Raw genomic sequence first — 24,620 nt, forward strand, 5'->3', positions numbered from 1 at the left:
AATATATTAACATATTTACACATAAAATATCATTATGAAAGTTATATAAGCCATATTTTTAAAATATGAAAAGATACAGCTATAAACTGAGCATTTAAGTACTATGATGATTTATAGTAAGTTAAAAATACTGCAAGTAGCATTTTTTTTTTAATTTATTTATTTATTATTTTTGCTGTATTGGGTCTTCGCCTCTGTGCAAGGGCTTTCTCCAGTTGTGGCAAGTGGGGGCCACTCTTCATCACGGTGCGCGGGCCTCTCACCATCGCGGCCTCTCCTGTTGCGGAGCACAGGCTCCAGATGCGCAGGCTCAGTAGTTGTGGCTCACGGGCCCAGTTGCTCCACGGCATGCGGGATCCTCCCAGACCAGGGCTCGAACCCGTGTCCCCTGCATTAGCAGGCAGACTCTCAACCACTGCACCACCCCGGAAGTCCCTGCAAGTAGCATTTAATCAGGGAAATTCCCTGCTAGTTTGTAGAATGTGCGGATGGGTATTGGCAGAGATTTAAGGAGCCCACTTTGTTTCAGGTCCTATGTTGGAAGAGGTAGGGATAAATAGGCAGAGTCCAGTAATATTTTTTAAACAATTTTTAAAGGATAATACCCTGCCTTCACTAAACTATTGATATGAGTGTGATACTGTTATATTTGTTCCTGTTTTGTTGATGTTAGCCCTTAATTGGAAGATATAGAGATATACTGGCATTGCAATTTTTAAAATATTTATTTATTTGATTGCACCAGGTCTTAGTCACAGCAGGAGGGCTCCTAAGTTGTGGCTTGTGGGCTCTTTAGTTGTGGCTTGCGGGCTCTTTAGTTACAGCTTTCTGGCTCCTTAGTTGCAGCACGTAGGCTCCTTAGTTGTGGCTTGTGGGCTCTTTAGTTGCGGCTCACCAGCTCCTTATTTGCAGCACATGGGCTCCTTAGTTATAGCACGTGGGCTCCTTAGTTGTAGCACGTGGGCTCCTTAGCTGTGGCAGATGGGCTCCTTAGTTGCAGCTCACCAGCTCCTTAGTTGTGGCATACGGGCTTCTTAGTTGTGGCATGCGAACTCTTAGTGTGGCATGCATGTAGGATCTAGTTCCCTGACCAGGGATTGAACCCAGGCCTCCTGCATTGGGAGCACGGAGTCTTATCCACTGTGCCACCAGAGAAGTCCCTGCAATTATTTTTTTTTTCACAGTCAGTCTTATCTTTGACTGCTTCTGAATAGAAGAATAATTCTAAGCAGAACCAAACCTAACATCTCAAGAAGTAGTTGACAGGACGTCACGTTACAAGCTTCTTAATCCATAAAAAATATCAAAATATATATGGAATGTATAACAACAAGTTTCTACTGTATAGCACAGGGAACTACATTCAGTATTCTGTGACATATCATAATGGAAAAGAATATTAAAAAAAGAATATATGTATATCTGAATCACTTTGTTGTACAGTAGAAATTGACATTGTAAATCAACTCTATTTCAACTAAAAAAATCAAAATGTTATTAGTAACATTCATTGAAATAAGTTTTATCAATTTATCTGGTTTTTGGAAGAGACTGAAACTTAATAATTCCTTTGCTTCATTCAGCATAGTGACCTACAGTGTAAGTTAAATAGTACTTTTTATTGATCTTGTTTTATTTTGTTTTCTCAATGATAATATCTGTAAGGCTTCATGGGGATAAAAAAGGTACACAGAGACTAGAAGTGTTCTGTGTATAACACTGTAAGCAAAGGAGGTTTGAGTACCTGTGGATCCTCCTCTGTGGATTCAGAGTCAGCCTCACAGAGGGTCAGTGTCTGAGGTTACTCACAAACACAAGAAATCAAAGTCCAAGGAAAGAGGATGCAGCAGAGCTGACCTGTTCACAGTCCAGTGGGTAGGTGTCCTCTGTCTTGGGAGGGTGGGCACAACCTTGAACTTTGTTTTTTTTCTTACTAGTTTTTTTGTTTGTTTGTTTGTTTGGCTGTGCTGAGTCTTAGTTGCGGCGTTTGGGCTCTTCATTGCAGCACGTGAACTCTTAGTTGCAGCATGCATGCGGGATCTAGTTCCCTGATCAGGGATCGAACCCCGGCCCCCTGCATTGGGAGCACAGAGTCTTACCCACTGGACCACCAGGGAAGTCCCACAACCTTGAACTTTGAACCAGACTCCTGGGTGTGCTTGTTGGTCCCTTGAGCCAGGCTTGTCCAGTCCTCAGGGGCAGCACGCAGCCTGGGAGGTGGGGAAGCGAAGGTTGCAGGCAGATTTGTGGAGACAGTGACTGTTAATATAGGATTGACGCTGGCATTCCTTGTCAGTGTAGTGCTTGCCCAGCAGAGAAGTCTGCAGACATTTGAGTGACTCATAAGTGGGGTGACTTTACTCATCACACTGGCAGGTATGGCAGCTCACACTTGACAAGTGCCTTCTGATTTCTTCAGTACCAACCTGGGTTTTCATGTAAATGAACTGTTAATCAACATTTCTGCACTGTGTATTGAGGGTCTACAAAAAGGTTATGCTAATCTAAACAGTTAGGAAGGATGACATGTTAGGTAAATGTAACCTAGTGCATCCCAAAATTGAAGACAAATTTATGATTTTTTTAATTAACTGGAGAAAAACTCCAGTTTTTCTATTCTATTGGCATGAAAAATTACAAGCTGGTTATCTGTGTTGGACTGTCCATAAATACGTACTAGACATTGTGCTGTTAATGGTTATTTAATGATTTAATCAGAAAGGGCTGGCTTTAGATTTCTGATGAGGTAATGAGAATTGGCATTTAACAAGTTAATTGGACCTGGAAAGAGCTATTAAAGAAGGTCTTTCATGAAACTCTTGAAGATGCTTCAGTCTGAAGAACTTACTAAATTATGCTAAGGGTGTTTTTCCTTTCACTTTAAATCACCCATTAGGATCATCTAATCAACTTCCTGAATGTTCCTGCAGATGAAATTATTATTAACATCATAATTGTTGGAATTTATATTTTTTATATTTTTTTCCCTCCAGTTGTTGGTGAATCAGTGTTTAATACACAGTAGTTTTTCATAGCCCCACAGGGACCAAACCAGAATCACTTTAGGTTTTCTTTACACCTTTTTGGGTTTAAAGCTTTATTATTGTGGATACTGGTGACAGTTTTTAGTGCTCGTTTTCAGTAATTGCTCCATTGTTTCTTAGAGGCATGTTCTGTTCTTTTGAACAGACAGCTTTGCTGTAGTCATGTGTTGCACGTAGATCAGTTTGTTGCCACAGAGAGGCAGATGGGGAAATGACGTGGTCGAATTTTGCTAGCCCTTTACCAATAACTCAGAGAAAGATGTTTATTTCACAGCCAGCCGTGGGACAGAATAATTGTTTGTGTCAAAATAAAGATCAAATTGAATGTTATTCTGAGGAAATAATTTGCCTATTCGATCCAAGGATATTAATAATAAGAACTACTTTTTGCTGAAGTCTTTAAGTACTTGTTTTGGACCTAGATTCACAGTTTAAGGCTCTGTCAATACTTTTTTGAGACACTTTACCAAGCAGTGAATGATGAATATGGATTTTCTTTCACATCAGTGAAGAGCTTGAAAAGTAGTTTATCAGACATTTTGATAAGCGAAGGCTTGGTGCCACCTCGTTTGTTTAGAGACTGTTGGCCAGTGAGGGTCCAAGGGCAGTGTCCGTCTCCAGAGCATCACAGCACGCGAACTGTGTGGTTACCGCCTTTTGTTCTCAACACACTAGTCCCGCAAAACCAGACAGGCTAAATCTGTTAGTTGAAAATTTTTGTTGATCTCTAGTATTATTTGAAGACTGAGACTGGTTGGAAAACTTTGGCTGGAATTCCACTTTTCTTTGCTCAGAGACTGCCTGGAAATAGTTTGGCAAATGGCATTTTAGTTATTTTTGGAACTTTTTTCAATATTTTAACGTTTTTATGTATAAGACTTATGTGTATGTGTTTACGTTTTAATCAGAGGGTTCAAGTTCAAATGTGTGTGTATACACACACATACCTGTCTTTATGTAATAATGTTTCTCAAAAGTTGGGTATAATAAATTTTTTATAACTTAAAAACTATTTTAATAGGACAAGGGAACCTGTTTAAAGAAATACAGTGTTATATTCTAAGTGATGAACATAGTTTTGTTTCTTAATGTAAAATTCAGAAAAATATCGATAAAATAAGTCACTCAACATGAAGATTTTTCTAATATTTTGTTTTCAGCATATAATTATTTTGTAAATGGCATACAAAATATTCCAGGGCAATTTGAAAAGAGATATTTTAAAAAGAAAATAATAGCTCCTTATTTATTAGCTTTTAAGATTTGAATGTTCAAACAGTGGGCTCTAAGTTCACAAATAGAAAGTATTTTCTTCTAAAGTCTATGGTTGGTGTTTCTGGATCTTCATGAACTCTCTTAAGACGGTAAGTTCTCGAATGTGCAGGATACCTGGAAGAACTCAAGTCATGCGTACAATGCTTTTAACTTAGGACTTTCTTAGGTTGGCAGTGAGCGAATATTTGAGATATGCTTATTGGCATGCAACAAGCAAATGAATATGAACACCAGTAGTTTGAGAATTAATCCCGTCTTCTTTCTTGTTCTTGATTTACAACTTGGCACTGAATTATATTGTCTGTTTGGATGTGTGTGTAGATATAGTTTTCCCCCAATTGCTTATTATTTTTTGAGGGCATATATTTGTAACATTCATATTTTTGATACAAATAAAATATTAAAATGAGTCTAATGGTAATTTAGAAATAAGTAGACACAGGAAGGAAAAACAAGATTATAACAAAAAGAAACAAACACTGCTTATTTAGAAATAAGTAGATACAGGAAGGGAAAACAAGATTTTAACAAAAAGAAACAAACACTGCTTATTTAGAAATAAGTAGATACAGGAAGGAAAAACAAGATTATAACAAAAAGAAACAAAATTATAAGGATGGTGGAAAAGCAAGTAGGTATAACTTAATGCCAATCGGTGTCTATAAAATGTAATAGAAACTAAAATTCTGATTCCATATAATTGCAATCACAGAAGCATACTTGAAAAAGAAATAAATTCTTAAGGAAAGCCAACTAGACTTAGGCTTGTCTCCAAGGAAGGTCAGTGCAGGTGCCTAAGAAGGTGAGCTAGGTCTCGGACTCCAAATATTTCTTCACTTCATATTAATATGCTAGGTCAGGAGGTGGATGGTCAAGTGGGAGGGATGTGTGACTGCATCCCGTGGAGTGGCACAGCCCCCCCCCCAGTGGGAAGTAGTGGTTGGAACTGGGGTGTGGTGCAGGGGGAGTTGGATTTGAAGGTTGGAAGAAAGGAGTGATGGGGAGTTAGACATGTCTGTTTGAGAACCCTGGAGTTATAAAGACCTGTTGCTTCTCCAGCCGACTCTGGTCAGGCCAGTAGAGTTTGCACAGGCACATTGGCAACATGGGGGGCCTTTCTTACATGGAGAGAACTGTGGCCTGGGAAAAGTGGAGAGGCTCCCCTGGGGCCCAGTGTGAGCTGGCTTGGAACCACTTCGGTAGGCCTGGTGCTTGCTGTGCACTTCCTGCCTTAGTTATCCCTTCAGAGGGTTGGACTCACCCAGAGTGCAGCCCACTACAGGGAATCACCATAATTTACACCCCCTCCCAACTTCTGCTCAGTGCTTTGCACAAATTAGGAAAACAATGGGTTTAAAGGAAATGGGTTGAAATGAATTCTGTTCCTGGGGAGAAAACAGAAGAAGATCAGAATGATGTTTCTTTGTTTGAAAAACTATCTTTTCGTATGTTTTATAAATTTCCCACATATGTAAGAATTCAAGAAATGAATACTTTGTAATGCAAGAACATTTAACTGGCCCAGTAGGGCGACTTTAAATTGTATATCTATGCTTGGTACTTATAAAACTCCTTAGATTCCTGGATTATGCATGAGAAAATGGATTGAACACATACAAATCAAAGACTTGGATAAAAAGTGTTCATGCACTAACAGAGAGCCCATCTTTTTCTTGCCTTTGATAAGATGGGCAGGTCATGTGGCAGTTATTATAAGTGTCTCTTCTCATAAACTGTGTTTGTTGTCATGTAATTGGAAGTACGGTTTAGACAATAAACACTTGCAAGAGCCATGAATCCTTTGTTCAACAAAAGCTGGTTCTGGTATCTTTTTCATATACGTTGTTTTCTCAGGCCAGTAGACTCTTATTAACTTAGTTGGAGACTGAGGCTCTGGTTTACAGCATATTCTAGTTGGGTCTTTGTGGGCCTGCTTCAGAGTACTCGTATCCATCAGAGTACCTAGAAAGCACTCCCATAAATGCAGTGACTGAGGTTGCCAGATTTCCTCAAAGATTATTCCTGTATAAAGTATTGAGACCTCAGATCTTCATTCTTCCTGCTGTCATAATTTTCTGAGTGCTGAGGCATAGCAGACCTTGTCTCTCTGTTTATTCAGTTACACATTTTGCCAGCAAAGAGGCCTTGACCGGGGGTAATAAGAGGCCATCTCCATCGAGCTTCTGCTAAGTCCTCTGGCAAGGCCAGTTAAGGGTTTAGTGTTTCAGATTGTCTATTCTGTTTGCTCAGAGTTTGCTGATTGAAGAAAGCAAGCTCTAGGCACAAAGCAGCTCTAGACATTTGAGCCAATAGAAATAAGCATGAGTGCATATATATATATATTCTACATTATTTTTTAACACTTTGGGGTGTTTTTTTATACAGAAGATGCTTCCACTTACTTCTCATTTGTAGAGAAGGTGGTGTTTGATATCCACAAGTTTTGCTTAGTCAATCCTCACAGCATTGCCTTTCTAGTATTCATATAGAAAAATATTTTATAATTTTCACTAAGTTTGGGGAAATACTACTATAATCATGGTTTGATAGAAGGTGTCTATCTTTGAATGTTTAGCTTATTTAAAAGGAGTCTTAATGGTGGTCCGGATGTATGAAAATAACAATAGGATTGAGGTTGATGTTTCAGGTCATTTCTCCTTCAGAGCTGGTTCACCAAGGCTCTGTTATTGGCTTGATTGATTTGACCGGTGATTTTGGTCTCACGGTATGCCCTTCCCTGTGTCTCTTGCTGGTGAACTACCAGTGTGACAGTCGTTAGCCCAGGCATCTAGGTTTCTGTGCAGTCTTCTCCAAATCTTTAGGCATGATTTGTCTTCTCAGTCTGTGTTCTCAGAGAACCTTGTGCTTACCTTACCATCTTACAATTACGTTTGCAGTCTGACTCCTTTACATATTGTAGGGCACTGTGTCTTAATCATCTCTGTACTTGTAGTGCCTGGCAGAGCTTCTGGCATAATGTATAAGTTCAATAAGTATTTGTTAAATGAACTATTAAAGAGCTGAAGCCTAAGAAAGATTAAGAGATACTAAGTGACTGTGGGGTACTTCCTTCTTCTCATACCTATGTTTTTAGTTTTTTTTCTTCCTGTTAAGGACAGGCATGTCAAGCTGTGTTTGTGCTAGCCACCGGGAAGCCCATGGTGTACAGAGAGACAGACAAGGAATCAAATTACAATACTGTGCGTCAGTGATAGGATAATGTGTACAGGGGGCTTTAGAAGGCCAGGGGAGAACTGAGAGACCAGAAAAGGCTGTTTGGAGAGGGTGGTGCCCGAGTAGAAGAGGATCATTGGCTGTAGTGTGGAGAAGCCGTTGATGGGGGGAGGGGTCTCACCAATAAGGTGCTTTCTGCATACACCGAGGCCAAAGAAGAGAAAGGTCTAACCAAGGCAAGGAGTGGGGTACGGCAGGGAGGAACCAGAGTGGAGGTGGGATACATATACTCAGTCGATTTTGGTGCTGATTAGATGTGAAAAATGGGAACCGTGGTATGTGTTCGGTGAGCTATGTTAACAAATTTCTGGTATTTCTGGGGGGATACTTAGACTTGAAGAAATGTGGTGTGGTTCATGTGGTGTATGACTTTAAAGCTCCAAGGGACAGCCAGAAATAGCTCTGTAAGTTTTGTTTTGGAAAAGAAAAAACAATTACTCTGGACCTTTGTGTACCTGCCTGAGCCATGAAGGGTGATTCTTTGAACTCAAACAAACCAGAGGTCTGAAAGTATGGAAAGTTACAGACTGTGGGAGGGCAAACCCTCTCTAGAGGATCGACCTGGGGAAGCCCAAGTATCCAGACATATACTCTAAGTCACAGTTAACGCAGATTAAGTGGTGCAGTGTTGTGCAGTGAGCAGAAACGCCTATGTTCCCGCCTTCACTGTGCCAGTTCTTACCACGTAAGCTTAGGAACATTACGTAGCATATTGAAGGCTGCTTAGGACCAACGGCTGTGACCCCGGCATGGAGTCAGCGTGGGGATTAGATTGGGGATTAAAGGATGCGGCATATGGAAAGTCCCAGCTCAGAGCCTGACATCGGGGTACCTTTCTCTTTCTTTCTTGGTTGCATTATAAGGTTATCACCAGCCTTCGTGGTAGTATTTTTCCTGTGGCCAGAAAGAGCGTGACTATTAAAACCCCCGTGTACTCCTAGGGGTCTCTCTCTCCCAGGCAGTTGCCCCTGTGATGGGGGCTGGAGAAGTCTCTGCTGTGAGAATACAGCTCCTCCCCAGTGGGAACCGACCTGTTGGAAGCTCCCTTCCTTGTAGTCAAGTGGGTTTTGGTGTTTTGATGGTCCTGCCCCTGTCCTGATGGGGAACGTATGTTGGGTGACAGGGCATACACCACACATACTTTACATAAACCAGACATTTGTATAGATGGTGTGTTTCTTCTTTTTTAAAAATTTTGGGGTGGGGGAGGAGGAGAAAATGCCAGTAAATGAGATTTATTTACATTTTAAATGAATCCAAATAGGCACAGGGTCCTCCGATAACATTTTAGAACTTTATCCTCATGCTGATATAATTTCTGTTGGAATTTTAAAAATAAACTAGAAAACTGTTGCTCAAAGGTACTGTTTTCTAGTGTTAGAAACTTCAAATTTTTAATGTACAGGGGTTTTTCCCAAAAAAGTAGGAATGTGTTTATTCTTGGTTCTCCAGTGGTTTCCTCTTATCTGATGGGTCTTGGATAATTTTAAACAGCAGCTTAAGTTTGCACTGGGCCATGTAAGGATTTTGAAGTTATTTGAACATTTTCTCTTTTGGAAAAAAATAAACATTTAAAATGACCGCAACCCCAAAAAAGTAAGATGAACTCCACAGTTATGCGGTTTAATCAATCACATTTTATCATAAGTAAAGTATAATAGTACACACATGGCCTTTCATCTAAATTGATCTTTTATGCTTAAAGTAAGATTTGAATAAATGACATGCATAATTAGGACAGAATTTTGTACAACATAGATGAGTAATGACTGTATATGCTTTTTTTTTTTTTTTTTTGTGGTACGCGGGCCTCTCACCGTTGTGGCCTCTCCCATTGCGGACCACAGTCTCCGGACGTGCAGGCTCAGCGGCCATGGCTCACGGGCCCAGCCGCTCCGCGGCATTTGGGATCTTCCCAGACCAGGGCACGAACCCGTGTCCCCCGCATCGGCAGGCGGACTCTCAACCACTGCGCCACCAGAGAAGCCCTGTATATGCTTTTAAAGAAAAAAATGTATTAAGTGATTAGAGGAAGTATCCAGGTATCTCTGTTTCTGTGATTATTACCAGCTTTGTGGGTGATGAACAGTGATAACTTGGTTAAAACACCTGTTTTCTTCTCTGTTTGGTCTTCCATGCCCGATAGAAAGGTTACAGGTATTATGAACATCGATGTTTATATAAATATCCCTTGAGATTATAGATGAAAGTAGCATTTGAAGCACAAAATTAATATTCCTGATGCAGAGTTAGCACCAAGCTAATTACTCATGCCTGCTGCCACTATATCTCACTCGGTGAGCACATGCTTTTCCAGGAACTATTAGGATTTCTACTGAAGCTACAGTCATACACAGAGCTTTGTCTAAATCACTCAAGTATGTGTTCAAAAAGAGCTGCCTGTCAGTGTGCAATGGAAATGCCAAAGCACAAATCACTAGCATACTCTCCTTGACCACTGGAGAAAACAACCACAGCCAAATTAAAAGCACATTTTCCCAGTGTGAAGCCAGAACTGATTTTAGTTCTTGGCTGACGTCAGGGTTTCCTTCAGAAAGAGCACGCATCCTCTCTGTTTCCCCAGTGCCCATTTAAAGACCAACTTGTAGCTGTCGCTGAGGCACTAGAAAAGAAGAGCCTCTTGTATGTGATTAACTTTTTTTTCTAGAACTGGTTTCTCTTTCTTTTAGGACACATTCAGTGCTCATGCAAAAGCTTGTGTGTTGGTCAGTTTTGCAGTTTGTATGCATTTTTCTAAAATTTTTAAACTTTAATATTTTATCAATCTGCAGTTTAAGCCTTGATTTGAAACAGTTTTACCTTTTCTTTGATGGGAAAATAATTCCTTATCCAGTGATAGATGGAACACTGGACTCTCTGAGTGCAGCTCCTATAGGGCCAAGGGGAAAAAACAAACTAGATTTTTTTTAGTCTCAGCCACTGGGAATTGGAAATAAAAAATTTTCCCTACCCACATTTCTCCCAATCTCCCTATACAAACATCGCCCCCCCCAAAAAAAAGTCTACTAATCCAGAGTTAGGTATTCAATAGCAGCACCATAGAAACTCTGAGCGATTTGGAGGATGAGACAATGTATGTATGAGTGACTGGCATTTGGAGTGGGAACAGGTGGTCAGTAAAAGTCTATCATCGTGTCTACTCATCTCCTGGACTCCTCAACACCTTTACTACTACTGAAGATGAAGGGGCATTTTCTACAGAGGCTTTGGTTGAATAGTCATAAGCCTGTTTTCATGGGTGTACAAAAGATGTGAACCTCATGATCAGGTGAAATGGGAATGTTTTTGGAAGCTGATAACTTCAATGAGCTTCTGTGAAAGTTTTATGGAGATTGGAAATATTCCTTTCTGGAGGCCTTAAAGGAACAGTTTAAGTGATTTGGGGCAGTTTAAGTGATTCCAACTAGAAATATGGATGAGTTGGATATACATCCTTTCTAAAATAATAATTCTCTGGATCAAATATTTACAATTAAAATACATACCAGGAAATATAGTATCATATTATTTATGGACATGGAGAATGTAACTCCCGGTACCCCATGTTTAGTTCTAGGAGAAAGGAATGTACTAGGGAAATATAATCTTTATGCACTGAAATTTCAAATAAGGTCAGGTAATTACCCACACAGTCGTCCAAGGATTCAAAAACTCTGAAACTAACAATGTGGTTAAAGCTCTTCTGGACATAGCACATATGTATGTAGTATGAATGCACACAGACATATAGATTTGTTAACCAAAACTTCAGAAAGAGAGACCTGACTGCAATAAAGAGGAACGTTTGGGGTTTGCTAGGACTATAGCCCAAGAGACGCAGATTTAAGAAGCACATGAATACAGACTACAAAATGGAAGAAGCTTATAAAGGCAAAACCTGCAAAGCCACAGTTAGTTATGCAAGTTGTTTGTCAAGAATTATAATTGGAGCTGGCAAGAAGTAAGGGTGCTTGTTAAGCAAGGATTGGTTGGGGTCTGAAATGGTTGCATAGTTACAAGGGGGCAACCTTGAAACCATAAAGTTGCAGTTGGCGGATGTTGTTCCAGGTATGGTTGGTTTGATACAGTTCAGAGAAAATTCAGGTTCCCAGTGGCCCAGGGACATGTCTGAGAACAGATCCTCAGTGGCCACCCGACTCCATTTTTGTATGCCTGAACTATGATTGCCTCATTAGAATTTCAATTTGTCATCATATTCATAAAATAAATAAACATGTGACTCCTTTCTGTAGAAATCATAAGCTTTTTTGAAATTTTTAAAATGGGATGCAATGTAGGAAGTATGTTATGGCCTATACAAAGCTAATTTTTCAAAACATTTTGTGGGCTTCCCTGGTGGCGCAGTGGTTGAGAGTCCGCCTGCCGATTCAGGGGATACGGGTTCATGCCCCAGTCCGGGAAGATCCCACATGCCGCGGAGCGGCTGGGCCCGTGAGCCATGGCCACTGAGCCTGCACGTCCGGAGCCTGTGCTCCGCAACGGGAGAGGCCACAGCAGTGAGAGGCCTGCGTACCGCAAAAAAAAAAACATTTTGTGATGTTGTACTCAAAACAGAAATGGGAGATGAGCAGTCTCCTCAGACTTACCTCTTGGGTAAAATAAAATTTTAACTAGATTACTTTGTGAAATTTCTCTCTCATTCCTCTCAACTTTTGAGAACTCCTGAAGAATACATGTGTGTGCATGCATATTTATGTGCTTTTACATGGGTTACATTCCTGTGGCATTTCTGGGCTTTGTCAGATGTGCATTTCCTGCTGAAAATGTGCATGGCCCCTCCCTTAGATAGGGACAGTCTGCATTGGAGGTTTCAGGAATTGGCAGCTCATATACCAAAGGGATCCATAGAGGAACAAGAGTATGGCATTAGTTAGAAAGTCAGTGTATGAAACAGATTAGAAACGATACTTTATTTTTTAAGTTTAAATTTAAACATTTACTTGCTGTAAGTCTAGTCAGAGTTGGGAGTCTGTTTTGATTAACATTTGGAGGGACTCCAGTTTAAATCATCATGTGGAATCCAGAGTGGACCTGATCATTGGTACTTTAACCTTGCAGTCACAGCAATGTTGGAACTCGGCTTTGCCAAATTGAGGGGTTTTGTTTGTTTGTTTTACATGTTAAAAATTAAAATCAAGATGCACAAGCAGGTACAGTCATGTCATATTTGTGGGTAGAGTTGCGTGTCAGTGGGTAAAAGTAGCTTGTACAGAAACCCTTTGCTTGTTTAGAGAAAAGTGTCATGGGTACCACAGAAAACAACTACTATCTAAACTTTTTTCCCTTGCAACCTTTCTAAGAGCCTCCCTCTATCCTCAGATTTTTTTCCCTTGCCATTGCTTTCCCATTGTTTCAAAAGGAGAAAAGCAACTATCAAAGTCCAAAGGAGAAACCAGGGAATCTTTCTTTTATTTACTCATTCAACAAATATTTATTGACTAATCAGTACCTGCCAAATGTGCTAGAATCCAGGGATATAGAGATGATTAAGAAAGGCAACGCAACTGACTTTATGGAGCTTATCGTCTAGTGTTGGAAAAAAGATATTGGACAAGTGATAAAAAGTAGCAAAAGATTCTAATTCCCTTAAAACAAGAATGCATCTGGAAATAGGCAAATGGACTTGTGGATTTGGTGGCAAGAATTTGAGGGTGCTTCTGGCCAAAAGCTCTATTTGCTCTGAGATACAGGACGAGCTTTCATCTGCTGGGAATTGCAGGCAGGGTAAATGGGGAGTTTGGGTTTGAGTAGAGTCAGAAAGACCTGAAACAGTCATGAGAGAATGGAGAGGCTAGAATTGCAAGACAAAATTTAGGGCTAGTTGAGAGTGGTGTCCATGAATGGATGGGGATGTGAGCTTCTCAGTCACGTGGTTTTCCTTTTCCCTAGGTCCACTGAAGGTCTGGATCGCGGCAGGGGGAGACATATTCTTAGAAATTCGTACTCTTCATTCATATGAGGGTATTGATGTTGAGGATCTCTCCATTTTCATTCAGTTATTATGTTTATTCTAGCACATATGTGGAGGATTTATCCCTTTCTTAAAAACATTTGAGTCATAAGAAATTTTCAAGAGCTTATATGATCTTGAAGTTGGCAAAGTGGTTAAAATTGACATCGTGTGCACTATAGAAAGCACTAACTCTTAAGAAAAAGACATCTTTCTAAGGTATTCTGGCTAATGATCCCTTCTTTGGGAGCTGAGGATAATGGTATTTGCCTGTCTGAGAAATAAGTTACAAAAGTAGCTAATTTAAAATGAGATTAAACTAAAGAAGATATTTTAAAGATGCCTAATAAGTGTACATGCTCAATAAACTTTTCCTTCTTTCCTTACTTAGTTTTTCTTGATCTCTCTTTCCCTTTCATATAAATAGACAAAAAAGGTGTTTTATACAGTGTATTACATCAAATTTTGCTATTCTGTGCTGAGCAGGTATTCCTAAGAGAGATCTCAAAAGTGCTTAATTTTTCTTTTCAAATATTAATAGGAAATATTTTGCCATTGAGGATCTTATATATTCCCTAACCCCATTTACCTTTAGTTTTAGTTCCACATGATTGGTTACTTTTGTCTGGATGTGCCCACAGCCTCAGTCCTGGCGACGCTGATCCCAGCCTCATGGGTGGGAGTTGGCAAGCAGCTCTGGTAGGCTTTGCTTGGGGTCCTGACCAGAAAAAGCTTGTCAGAGCTTGTCATTATTGCCTAAGCCAGTCGTAAACAAGATTTTTACCTCAAAGTTCAGCTCTAGAGATCAGTGTATTGAGAGGAATTTTAGGTTGTGTTTAGTTGTTCCCATAGGTTGGAATCTACTTAAAAGAAAATCAGTGATAACGCCTCTTAGGCTATATCTCTGATGTTTTTTGCTTTTTAAAAGTAAGTTGCATTTATATTATTCCTCTTCTTGTATTTGGCAATATCCTTAATGATTTTATACACAGACACATATTCATATTAATTTATGTAAGATTAGGCCTTGTGTCAGCACACAGCTTTAATACACTTGCCATAACAGAATGTGATTAAAAGTTGATGGAACTGAGGAATTTTTGGATGCATTTTGGTTCTCTGTGTCGTGCTCCAAAGCTGTAAAAGTACTGAAGTACCTTTGCCTTTAAAACACATCTGCGCAAACTGTGTCATGTTTATAGGTAATAATAGCAAAGAGGAGAGTAAAGAGAAGTGAGTGAATGATGCTGCTGGCACTGCTTCTGAGGTGTTCTGCAGCCCTAGGAGGGAAGGAGAGAAGCACTTCAGCCTCTACATGAAAGAAAACCCCATTTCCTTAGATGACCTTTTATAAACCTTCTCGGTAGTTCCGCTGTGTTTCATTTGTGCTGTATTTGAGTCTGTTATTATCCAGCTCATCACAAGGTTTCCAACTCGGAGGTTGATTTGATTCCCAGAGCTGGAGTTTTTAAAGTATTTAATTCCCTTTGTTTGTCCTTGTCGTATTGTTGTTTCAGGGACTGAAGCATTTTACTGCCTTCCTCGCTGTACTTTTTTGTAAATGTACAGTCCTCTCACGTCACTATCTTTGCCATTCAGCTTTCTTTCCAGGGTCTTCAGAGGCATGTGCGCAGTGACAAACGTCATGACGTCCTCAAGGTATATATCTATTGCAAACTGACCTAAGCAAATTTATTTGTTATTGATTATTTGGAAATATGTCTGTAGCCTCCAGCAGTTAGAGGTAAATGAGAACTGAAGGTCTTGTCACCTGCAGGCAGTTCCAGGCAGTGTGTTGTAATGAAAACAGGTCTCAGACGGGATCATGCACAAATATGAACATTTATTATCAAGCAGGCACAAAAATTGTCACACTGCCTGTTCTGTAAACTTCTTGAAGTTTGTCCTTTTAGTACTGTAACAAGCACCTTGCAACGACCATTCACCAGAGGCAGATGCAGTGGTATTTTAGCTTCAAGACTCAGCTGTTCAACCTAGTTGGTTGACAAAAGTCCATTCAGGTTCCAACGTATTTTTATTTACTTTTTATTTTTTATTTTTTTCCTTTGCGGTACACGGGCCCCTCACTGCTGTGGCCTCTCCCGTTGCGGAGCACAGGCTCTGGATGCGCAGGCTCAGCGGCCATGGCCCATGGGCCCAGCCGCCCCGCGGCATGTGGGATCCTCCCGGACCGGGGCACGAACCCGTGTCCCCTGCATCGGCAGGCAGACTCTCAACCACTGCGCCACCAGGGAAGCCCCCAACGTATTTTTAAATAGAGGGGGCCTTTAAGAAGCATATGCTATATTGTACAGTGTCCATATAATTTATTGTCCAAAGGAGGAGCTATTAGTAATTATTCTGGGATAAGTGTTGTAAACCGGGACTATACCACACAAATTGGAACCTATGGTTATCCTAGCATTGGACAGGCTAGATTCTCATACCCTGCTCATGCAAAGCAAAGATACCTATTTACAGACTGTTTTTATCCATACGCATGTCTTAAACACTCATTGTTTCCACCAAGGAAAAATTATTTCTATCATCTTTGATGCAAATTAACATACCTTTTAAGGTTGACCAGAGACAAAGATATTTGAAACCTTTTTGTAGCTACTTCTGGCTCTGAGGCATAGTAAGCGTGTCAGATTGTAACTAACCACTTCTGGAGTAATTTCCTCATTAAAGTACTTGAGATGTTAACTAATACCTTTTGGGTGTGAATTGAAACTCACTAAAACATAAATCACACTGTGATACTTCTGTATTGAAGTACTTAAGAGTTACTACAGAAAGTGTAACAGTGCCTTTGCTGGAAGATAAAATTGGGTGGTTTTAAAAGAGAAAATGCAGTATTCTTTAGTAAGTACAGCGTAAATATAGCTTAAGGCTGCATTGGGAGGAAAACACAGGTAGACACAGCATTTAGCAACAATATGTACTCTCTTTTATGTATTCTGGGTACTCTAATCATAAAATATTAATGTGCATCTTTAGGAGTAAAATAGTGTACACTAAAGAATACAGATAGTCACTGATAATTTGTAATTACTTACTAGACTTTTTAAGTAAATAATTCAACAGTAGCACTATAGGATCAATAATCAGCCTGCTGAAGAATGAATAATGCAATTGATTTACATTCTTTTGTTGCCACTGATAGGGCGGTAACAATTTACCTTTCCTATATTCTGTAGTCATCTGAGAAGAAAGTATATCAAAACTTTAAGATGTCAAACTGTATTTTTCAAAAAATACATGAAAATAAGATTCTCATACAAATACAAAGTGAACACGTCATAAATTCATTTGCCTAATGAGTGTGGCAAACAGCATGGTAAAGCTGATTTCCCCCAAATCCAGAGGCTAAGTATACATAAGCACTTACAGAATGCCAAAGTAAGCTTGTAAGATTAGTAAATTGGGTTATTATTTTATAGGGCAATGAAACTGTAATCTTTGAGGTTATCTTTCTACCACAGAACAATCATTTGCATCTCTTTGGACAAAAATCTACAAGTTAACAAGTAACAGCAGTCTGGACCCTGATAGATAATAAATAGTAAGCCAAACAAAGGTGCAGTATCCTACACTGCTAAATAATCCTTGATTGGGCCTGTGAGACAGTGATCCAGTCTGACATTGAAAGGACACAAAGGAATCCTTATTTCCAAGTTTTTCATAATTTTTCCTAACAAAGGTTTTTGTTTAGTTTGGCTTTGATTTATATTGAATTATATGATTCTTAAGCAGATACCAAATTGTGACCTTTGTGTTTTGTCTGTTTTTTTGTTTGTTTATCTGTTTGGATCAAGGAGTGGAACTTGGAGCCCAGTAAGAAAGGGCTAATAGTTTTGACTTAATCTGAAATGTAAGCAAGACCAGCTGTGTTACTGGTTTGGAGCTTTTATTCTGTATGAAGGGAGCTCTTCAAAAATCCAGGAGCTCAATTTGGCCCTTAGGCCAACTTGAGAGAAGTACATCTATTTAAAATTTTTTCTAGCAAAGGGAAAGGTGTATTCAATTCTCAGCTGGCAGACTAGTAATTAAGAGACAGAAGCTAGGAAAAAAAAAAAAAGTCCTATATTTAACTGTGCTTAAAGCTTGTAAGAAATGTTATCTCTTTTGTAGCTCCCTGTCCTTACAGAGTTCACGTTCTAGTTGAGAGATAGACAAGAAACGTGGTAAAATAAAGGTGTGTGCTATGTAGCGAAAGAGTACACTGAACTTGGACATTAAGTTCAAGGTATCTTAAGGATTTCCCCCTTTGTGTGGCAAGAAGAAAAGAGTCCCTGATAATCTTTCTTTTTATAATAGTTCTCTTTCCTTCTAGATCCCCCAGCTTTCTTAAAGGACTTTTCCTACAAAGGTTCTGCTAGGACACTGACTTAAAGAGTTGATGAAGAAAGTAAAAGATAATTTAAGGATTATTGCAGTTGTGTTTTCCTGTGCAGCACTAATATTCCAAATTGCCCCAAAAGGTCTGAAAAGTCCCTCTCCCAAACTGTCTATTTCCTTACTTGATCATCTCTTTCCTTACTCTACCTCTCTCATTCTTTTGTAATTATTTGGGCATTAAACTGCTCTGTGGTGAGTCATTAGAGATCACATTTGTCAGTGGAAATAATCAATAAACAATGTATAATAGGAACAGAAAGGAGTTTTATTTGAGCCAAACTGAGGACCATACCCTGGAAAACACAGATTCAAGAAGCACTTGAATTGTGTTCCATGGGATTACAAAATGGGAGAGAATTACAAAGGCAGAAACCGCAAAGTTAGATAAATTGTCAAGAATTAGGATTGGAGCTGGCAAGAAGTAAGGGTGCTTGTTAAGCAAGGATTGCTTGGGGCCCGAAATGGTTGCATAGTTAGAAGGGGAGACCTTGAGACCATAACGTTGCAGCTGCTAGCAGATACTGTTTTGAGAACAGCTGGTGGTGTCCTTGAGTTTGATACACAGAAAACTCATGTTCTCAGTGATGCAGGAGCATGTCTGAAATCACACCCACAATGGCCACTGGCTCCTTTTCTTTCTTTCTTTTTTTTAAATTAATTAATTAATTTATTTATTTATTTATTTTTGACCGTGTTGGGTCTTTGTTGCTGCATGTGGGCTTTCTCTAGTTGCGGTGTGCGGGGGCTACTTTTTGTTGTAGTGCGCGGGCTTCTCACAGTGGTGGCTTCTCTTTGTTGCAGAGCACGGGCTCTAGGCACACGGGCTTCAGTAGTTGTGGCACATGGGCTTAGTCGTTGTGGCCTGTGGGCTCTAGAGCGCAGGCTCAGTAGTTGTGGCGCACGGGCTTAATTGCTAAGTGGCATGTGGGATCTTCCCGGCCCAGGGCTTGAACCCGTGTCCCCTGCATTGGCAGGCGGATTCTTAACCGCTGCGCCAGCGAGGAAGTCCCCCATTGGCTCCTTTTCTATGAAGCTTTCCTTGTACTCTCCAGTCTGGGTAATAAGCTTCTACACTTTTATGCTCCCATAGTGTCCTGATTCTCTCTTTAATTAGAGTGCTTATCCCATGGTATTGAAATTGCCTGTTTACTTATCTGCCTCCCCTGGTATTCTTTTATTTTTCTGAGGCCAGGGACCCTATCTTATGAATTTTTTATAACTTTAGAAGCAAACATAGGTCTGACATAGAGTGTGCAATAAACATTAAATGAATGAGTGAAAGGCTAATTCAGTAGGACTTGAGTGTCCCACTTGACAGATGGATGGACTTCATATACTCTCAAGACTAAAGTGAACTGAATAGTATTAGAGGTGAGAGAATATCATAGTTGTAGGGTAGAGAGGAACCAGCTAAAAAAGAGTTCATTTTATTGTTGTTGTTAGAAATGAACTATGACTGTCTTAGGGAACACTGGGAATTGAGGGCGTCTGGGTCTGTGTGGTATTTGAGTCATTGTCATTTCATTTCATTCCTTTTTTTTTTTTTTTCTCCTTGTCTTCTAAGAGTGAAATTGGGATAACAATAGCCCAATAAGGAGTGTTTTGGGGAAAAAATATTTGAATGGCTCACATAAATGTTGCCCAGGGCTTCCCTGATGGTGCAGTGGTTGGGAGTCTGCCTGCCAATGCAGGGGACGCGGGTCTGTGCCCCAGTCCCGGAGGCTCCCACGTGCCACGGAGCAGCTGGGCCCGTGAGCCATGGCCGCTGGGCCTGCGCGTCCAGAGCCTATGCTCCGCAGCGGGAGAGGCCACAACAGTGAGAGGCCCGTGTACCGCAAAAAAAAAAAAAAAAAAGTTGCCCAGATGCTTTACAGTAAAAAAAAAACAAAAAAAAAACCTTACATTATCTCAAATTTTTTAAAAAAAAGTGTGTGTGTATGTTTGTGAGTGTATCTCCTGCTTGTTTTATGGAGGACACTTAAAAAAAACTGCCGAGATATACTTTTATTGAGCACTGGCAATATAGATTTTTATTTGAGCTAATTTTGAAACTTTAAAGAAGGGAAAACATTAGTTTTTGTTTTCATTTGACAAACCATTATTTCCTTTTTTTAAATGAGAATATCACCAGAACAAGAAGGGAACACCAGAGCATGTGCAAAAGAGGTTTCTGCAATAATTTTTGCCACAAAAAAAACTCTTTCTTCTCTCAGGCTAGTGGTGTTATTTTGCACTATTTTATGACCTTTTACTAGATGATGGGTATTCTGATTACAGCAAAAATTCATTCCTCTAGTCTCTCCTTTATTTTTTATTATTTTAAATTACTCAGTTTTGCACGTTGTGTTACATGTCCCCCAGAGGGCATGAGTTGGGTAAGGCAATCCCAGTCTTGGCTTAGTTGCTGGGCAGAGCCATATTACAGTCTGTTCTCCACACTGCTGCTTTGGAAATTATTTATCTTTACACAGTTAGCTCCCACACTAGACCGTAGTCTTCCTGAGGGACTTTGTGACATTCAGTTTTGTACTCTTACTTGTTAGCACAGTTTTGGATACTCAATAGACTCTCAAAGAATATTTGTTGTCAATGAAGAAGCATGCTAATTCATAGTTTAAAAAAAATCTTCAGTGAACCCCACTGCCTGTCGAATAAGGTCTGAGCTTTTTAGCTCGGCGTCAAGACCCAAAATTACATATCCAGCATTTTCTCTTTCACACAGCGTTCACCTGTGTCCCCTGTATACTCCAGCCATACTGGGTTACCCCCCTGCCTTTTGCTCAAATGCCCTACACTTCTCTGCTCTCTTATTTCTACCTTAGGTTCTCCACTCTGATCTCACCTCTGAAATACTCATCAAGGACCAGCTCCTCCTGATTCTCTGACTGGAAACAATGTTTCCTCATATCGGCTTCCATATGACAGTCAGCCTTGTTTTTTATCTGTTTATGTATATAGCTTAGGTATTTCACTTAAGTCCTAGAGGATGAGGGCTGTCTTAGTCAGCTGTGGATCTGTCCTTACCTGCCAATAAATAGTGTTACAATAAATACATTTAATAAATGCAGACTCACTATGAAGCATAGTGTTTTTTTCTGTTTTTACCTTGACGGAAGGGAAGACAAATCATTTATCTGCCTTGACCATGGCAAAAATTATAGGATGGTAGTGGAAGCAGTTCAAATAAAGGAGCCAAAAAGGGCAAGTGACTGACATACTCTTGGCTTATTTTTTAGTATTTTAGTCAATACCATTTATGGTCTTAAATTATTAGTTTATATAGTAATCAACCATACAGTAAAGTCTAAGATTTTGAAGTTTGTTTTAAACCCAGAAGAGTTACACTGAATCAAATTTGATTCTGCCCTGAATAAAAGGGGATCTATTAGAAAGACACTGAAACCTAACCTCGTGTTTCTCTGCCCTGGGTGTTTTCAGTGTGGGTAAGTGGGTGGATTACACTGAAGAAACAAACACTGCTTGGCTGCATATGTAGGACATGAAGTCTCAGCTCAGTTTCTTTTCTTCACCTTTTCAAAGAAAAAGTGGGAATTTTGAATGGACACAGCGGAACTAGAGATGGATTTGCTATTTTGCCTTTTGGTGTCTCTTTCTTTCTATGGTTTCATTCTTCTTTAATTTAATGAAAAGTAGAGAACTAAGACATTTTAGTGGATGTATGTGTTTGTGTACATGTTTAAATCTGCCAGTGTGTCTCATACCACTTCTTATGCAAATGACCATATTGGCAAGGAATGGATGAATGAGATCATAGCTGGCTGAGACTTTATTATGGCATTGCCAAAAGTATTTTCCATGAAAAACTAATCCTAAGTGATGGTATCAAGGTAGAGGGCTTGGGTGGTATAACCCCTGGAGAGTGCCAGTGTATATTTGCATATTAAAGGATGAGAAGTTCTGCTCAAAAAAAAAAACTTGTTTAACTTTGTTTATCCCTATGTTTCTTAAACTTGTACAATGGTAGAACACTTTTTTCACTTATCACTTATGTCTTAGTCAGCTTGGGCTACTATAACAAATTACCCTACACTGGGGAGCCAAAACAACAAATATTTATTTGTCACAGTTCTGGTGACTGAGAAGTCCAAAATCTAGGAGCTGGTGGATTCAGTGTCTGGTGAGGGCCCACTTCCTGGTTTGCAGATGGCTGCCTTCTTGCCATACCCTGACATGGTAGAGAAAGAGATTCTCTCTCTTGTGTCTCTTATAAAAGCACTAATCCCATTTAAGAAGGTTCCACCTTCATGACCTAGTTGCCTCTCAAAGCCCCACTTCCAAGTACCATCACATTGGTGATTAGGGCTTCACCATAGGAACTTAGCAGACACGGAAACATTTAGTCCATACCAACTTACTTCGGGAAATGCTGCCTTATTTTACTGTGGTTATTATACCTTTTAGGTGTACCATCTCACCAGTATTTTTCTGTTTGTCCTATTGTTTTTTGCTCTCCTGTCCCTCCTTTCCTGCCCTCCTTGGGTTAATTGCAAATAAAAAATTTATTGAATATTATCCTTTGGCCTTCTGGCTATACCTCTGAATTATTTTTTAAGAATTACAATACACATGCTTAAATGTTCACAATTGTTAGTATTTGCATATTTCAAAAAAACCTCACAATACGATGTTTTACTTTTTTGTTTAAATAGTTATATGTATTCTGAAGAAATATAGAGGGGGAAAAAGTCTTTTATGTTTATCCACATAACTACCATTTCTAGTACTTTTCATGAAATTTGAAGTTTCCATCTGATACCATTTTCCTTCAGCCTGAAGGACTTTCTTTAGCACTTCTCATAGTTTGTAGGTCTACGGGCAATGAACTCTCTTAGCTTTCTTTTATATGAAAATGTCTTTATTTTATTTCTATTCTTGAATAATATTTTTGCTAGGTATAGAATTACGGGTGACAGGGTTTTCTTCCCCTCTCAACACATGTTTTAGTTTTCTATTGTTGTTGTACCAAATTACCACAAACTTAGTGGCGTAGAACAACACAGATTTTTTTATCTTACAGTTCTAGAAGTCAAAAGTCCAAAATTGATCTCAGCAGACTAAAATCAAGGTGCCAGCAGGGGCTGTGTTCCTTCCGGAGGCTCTAAGGGAAGCTCTGCTTCCTTGCTTCTCCAGCTTCTAGAGACTGCCTGCATTTCTAGACTCATGGCCCCACCATCCAAGCCAGCAATGTCAGGCTGACGCTTTATCATTGCCATTTCTTTTTCTTTCTTGTCTGCCTCTTTCTTCCATTTATAAGGACCCCTGTGATAATATTGGGATGAGCTAGATAATCCAGGATAGTCTCCCCATTTTAGGGTCAGCTGATTAGCACCCTTAATTCTATCTGCAGCCTTAATTCTCTTTGCCACATAACATAGTCACTGGCTCTGGGGATTAGGATTTTAACATCTTTGGGGGACAATTGTTTGCCTATCACAGCACTTTAAAGATATTGTTCCACTGCCTTCTACCCTCCACAGTTTCTAAAGAGAACTCAAAATAATTTTTAAAAAATATTTATTTTATTTATTTTTGGCTACTTCGGGTCTTAGTTGCGGCACGTGGAATCTTCATTGAGGCATGCGGGATCTTTCGTTGTGGCATGCGGGCTTCTTTCTAGTGGTAACGTGTGGGTTTTCTCTTCTCTAGTTATGGCATGCAGGCTCCAGAGTGCGTGGTCTCTGTATTTTGTGGCACACAGGCTCTGTAGTTGAAGCGTGTGAGCTCAGTAGTTGTGGCTCACGGGTTTAGTTGCCCTGTAGCGTGTGGGATCTTAGTTCTCTGACCAGGGATCGAATCCACATCCCCTGCACTGTAAAGCAGATTCTTTACCACTGGACCACCAGGGAAGTCCCTCAGAATAATTTTATCAGCATTTCCCTATATGTATGTAATATGATTTTCTCTGGCTACTTCAAGATTTTCTCGTTCTGTTTGTTTTTTACCACCAGATGGAGTATGATACCTAAATGTGTGTGCGGGGGTGGGGGGGTTGTATTTATCCTACTTGTGGTTTGCTGAACTTCTTGAATATGTTTTTTTTTTTCTTTTGCCAAATTTACTAAAGTTTTGGTCATTGCGTTTTCAAGTAACTTTTTCCACCCTATTACCCTTTCTCTCTTTCTGCTCTTTCTCTGGACTCCAATTATACATGTTAGGCCTTCTGATATTTCCTCACAAGTCTTTGAGGCTTTTTAAAGTTTTTTTCAATCTTAGTCTCTCTGTTCTTTAGATTGGATGATTTTACTGACTTTTTTCTGTTATTTGCCACCCGCTATTAAGCTATCCAATAAATTTTTTATTAGAGATATTGAAGTTTTTAGTTTTAGAATTTCCATTTGATTCTTTCTGGTTTTTAAAAAATTAACTTTCTGATGATATTTCCTATTTGTTCATTTATAACAAGCATATTATCCTTTCTTTCCTTAGGCATAGTTATAAAAATATTCCTATCTAGTTATTGCAACATATGTATCATCTTCGGTTTGTCTCCACTGGTTGCATTTTGCCCTGGAGAATGGAACATCTATTCCTCTGTCTTCATATGTTGAGTAATTTTGAATTTTATCCTGATTATTTTATATATTTTATAGGATTTTGTTTTTTGTTTTTTTCATCTTTATTGGAGTATAATTGGTTTACAATGTTGTGTTAGTTTTTTCTGTACAACAAAGTGA

At 39.5% G+C, this 24,620-nt stretch overlaps 1 protein-coding gene across 2 annotated transcripts in view; it reads left to right on the forward strand.

The window, feature by feature from the left end:
- Positions 1–24,620, forward strand: part of SMYD3 (SET and MYND domain containing 3) — a 738,989-nt gene that overhangs the window by 421,866 nt on the left and 292,503 nt on the right. Inside the window, exon 6 of one of the 2 annotated variants that reach the window (XM_082612030.1) lies at positions 15,124–15,183. The exons of the other annotated variant lie outside the window; for it this stretch is intronic. Within the exon in view, the coding sequence (XP_082468156.1) occupies positions 15,124–15,183 (60 nt within the window). The remainder of the gene's footprint in view (positions 1–15,123; positions 15,184–24,620) is intronic. 2 annotated transcript variants of the gene reach the window in all.

Source organism: Mesoplodon mirus (genome assembly GCF_964341445.2).
Source record: "Mesoplodon mirus genome assembly, chromosome: 3".
Taxonomy (NCBI): Eukaryota; Metazoa; Chordata; class Mammalia; order Artiodactyla; family Ziphiidae; genus Mesoplodon; species Mesoplodon mirus.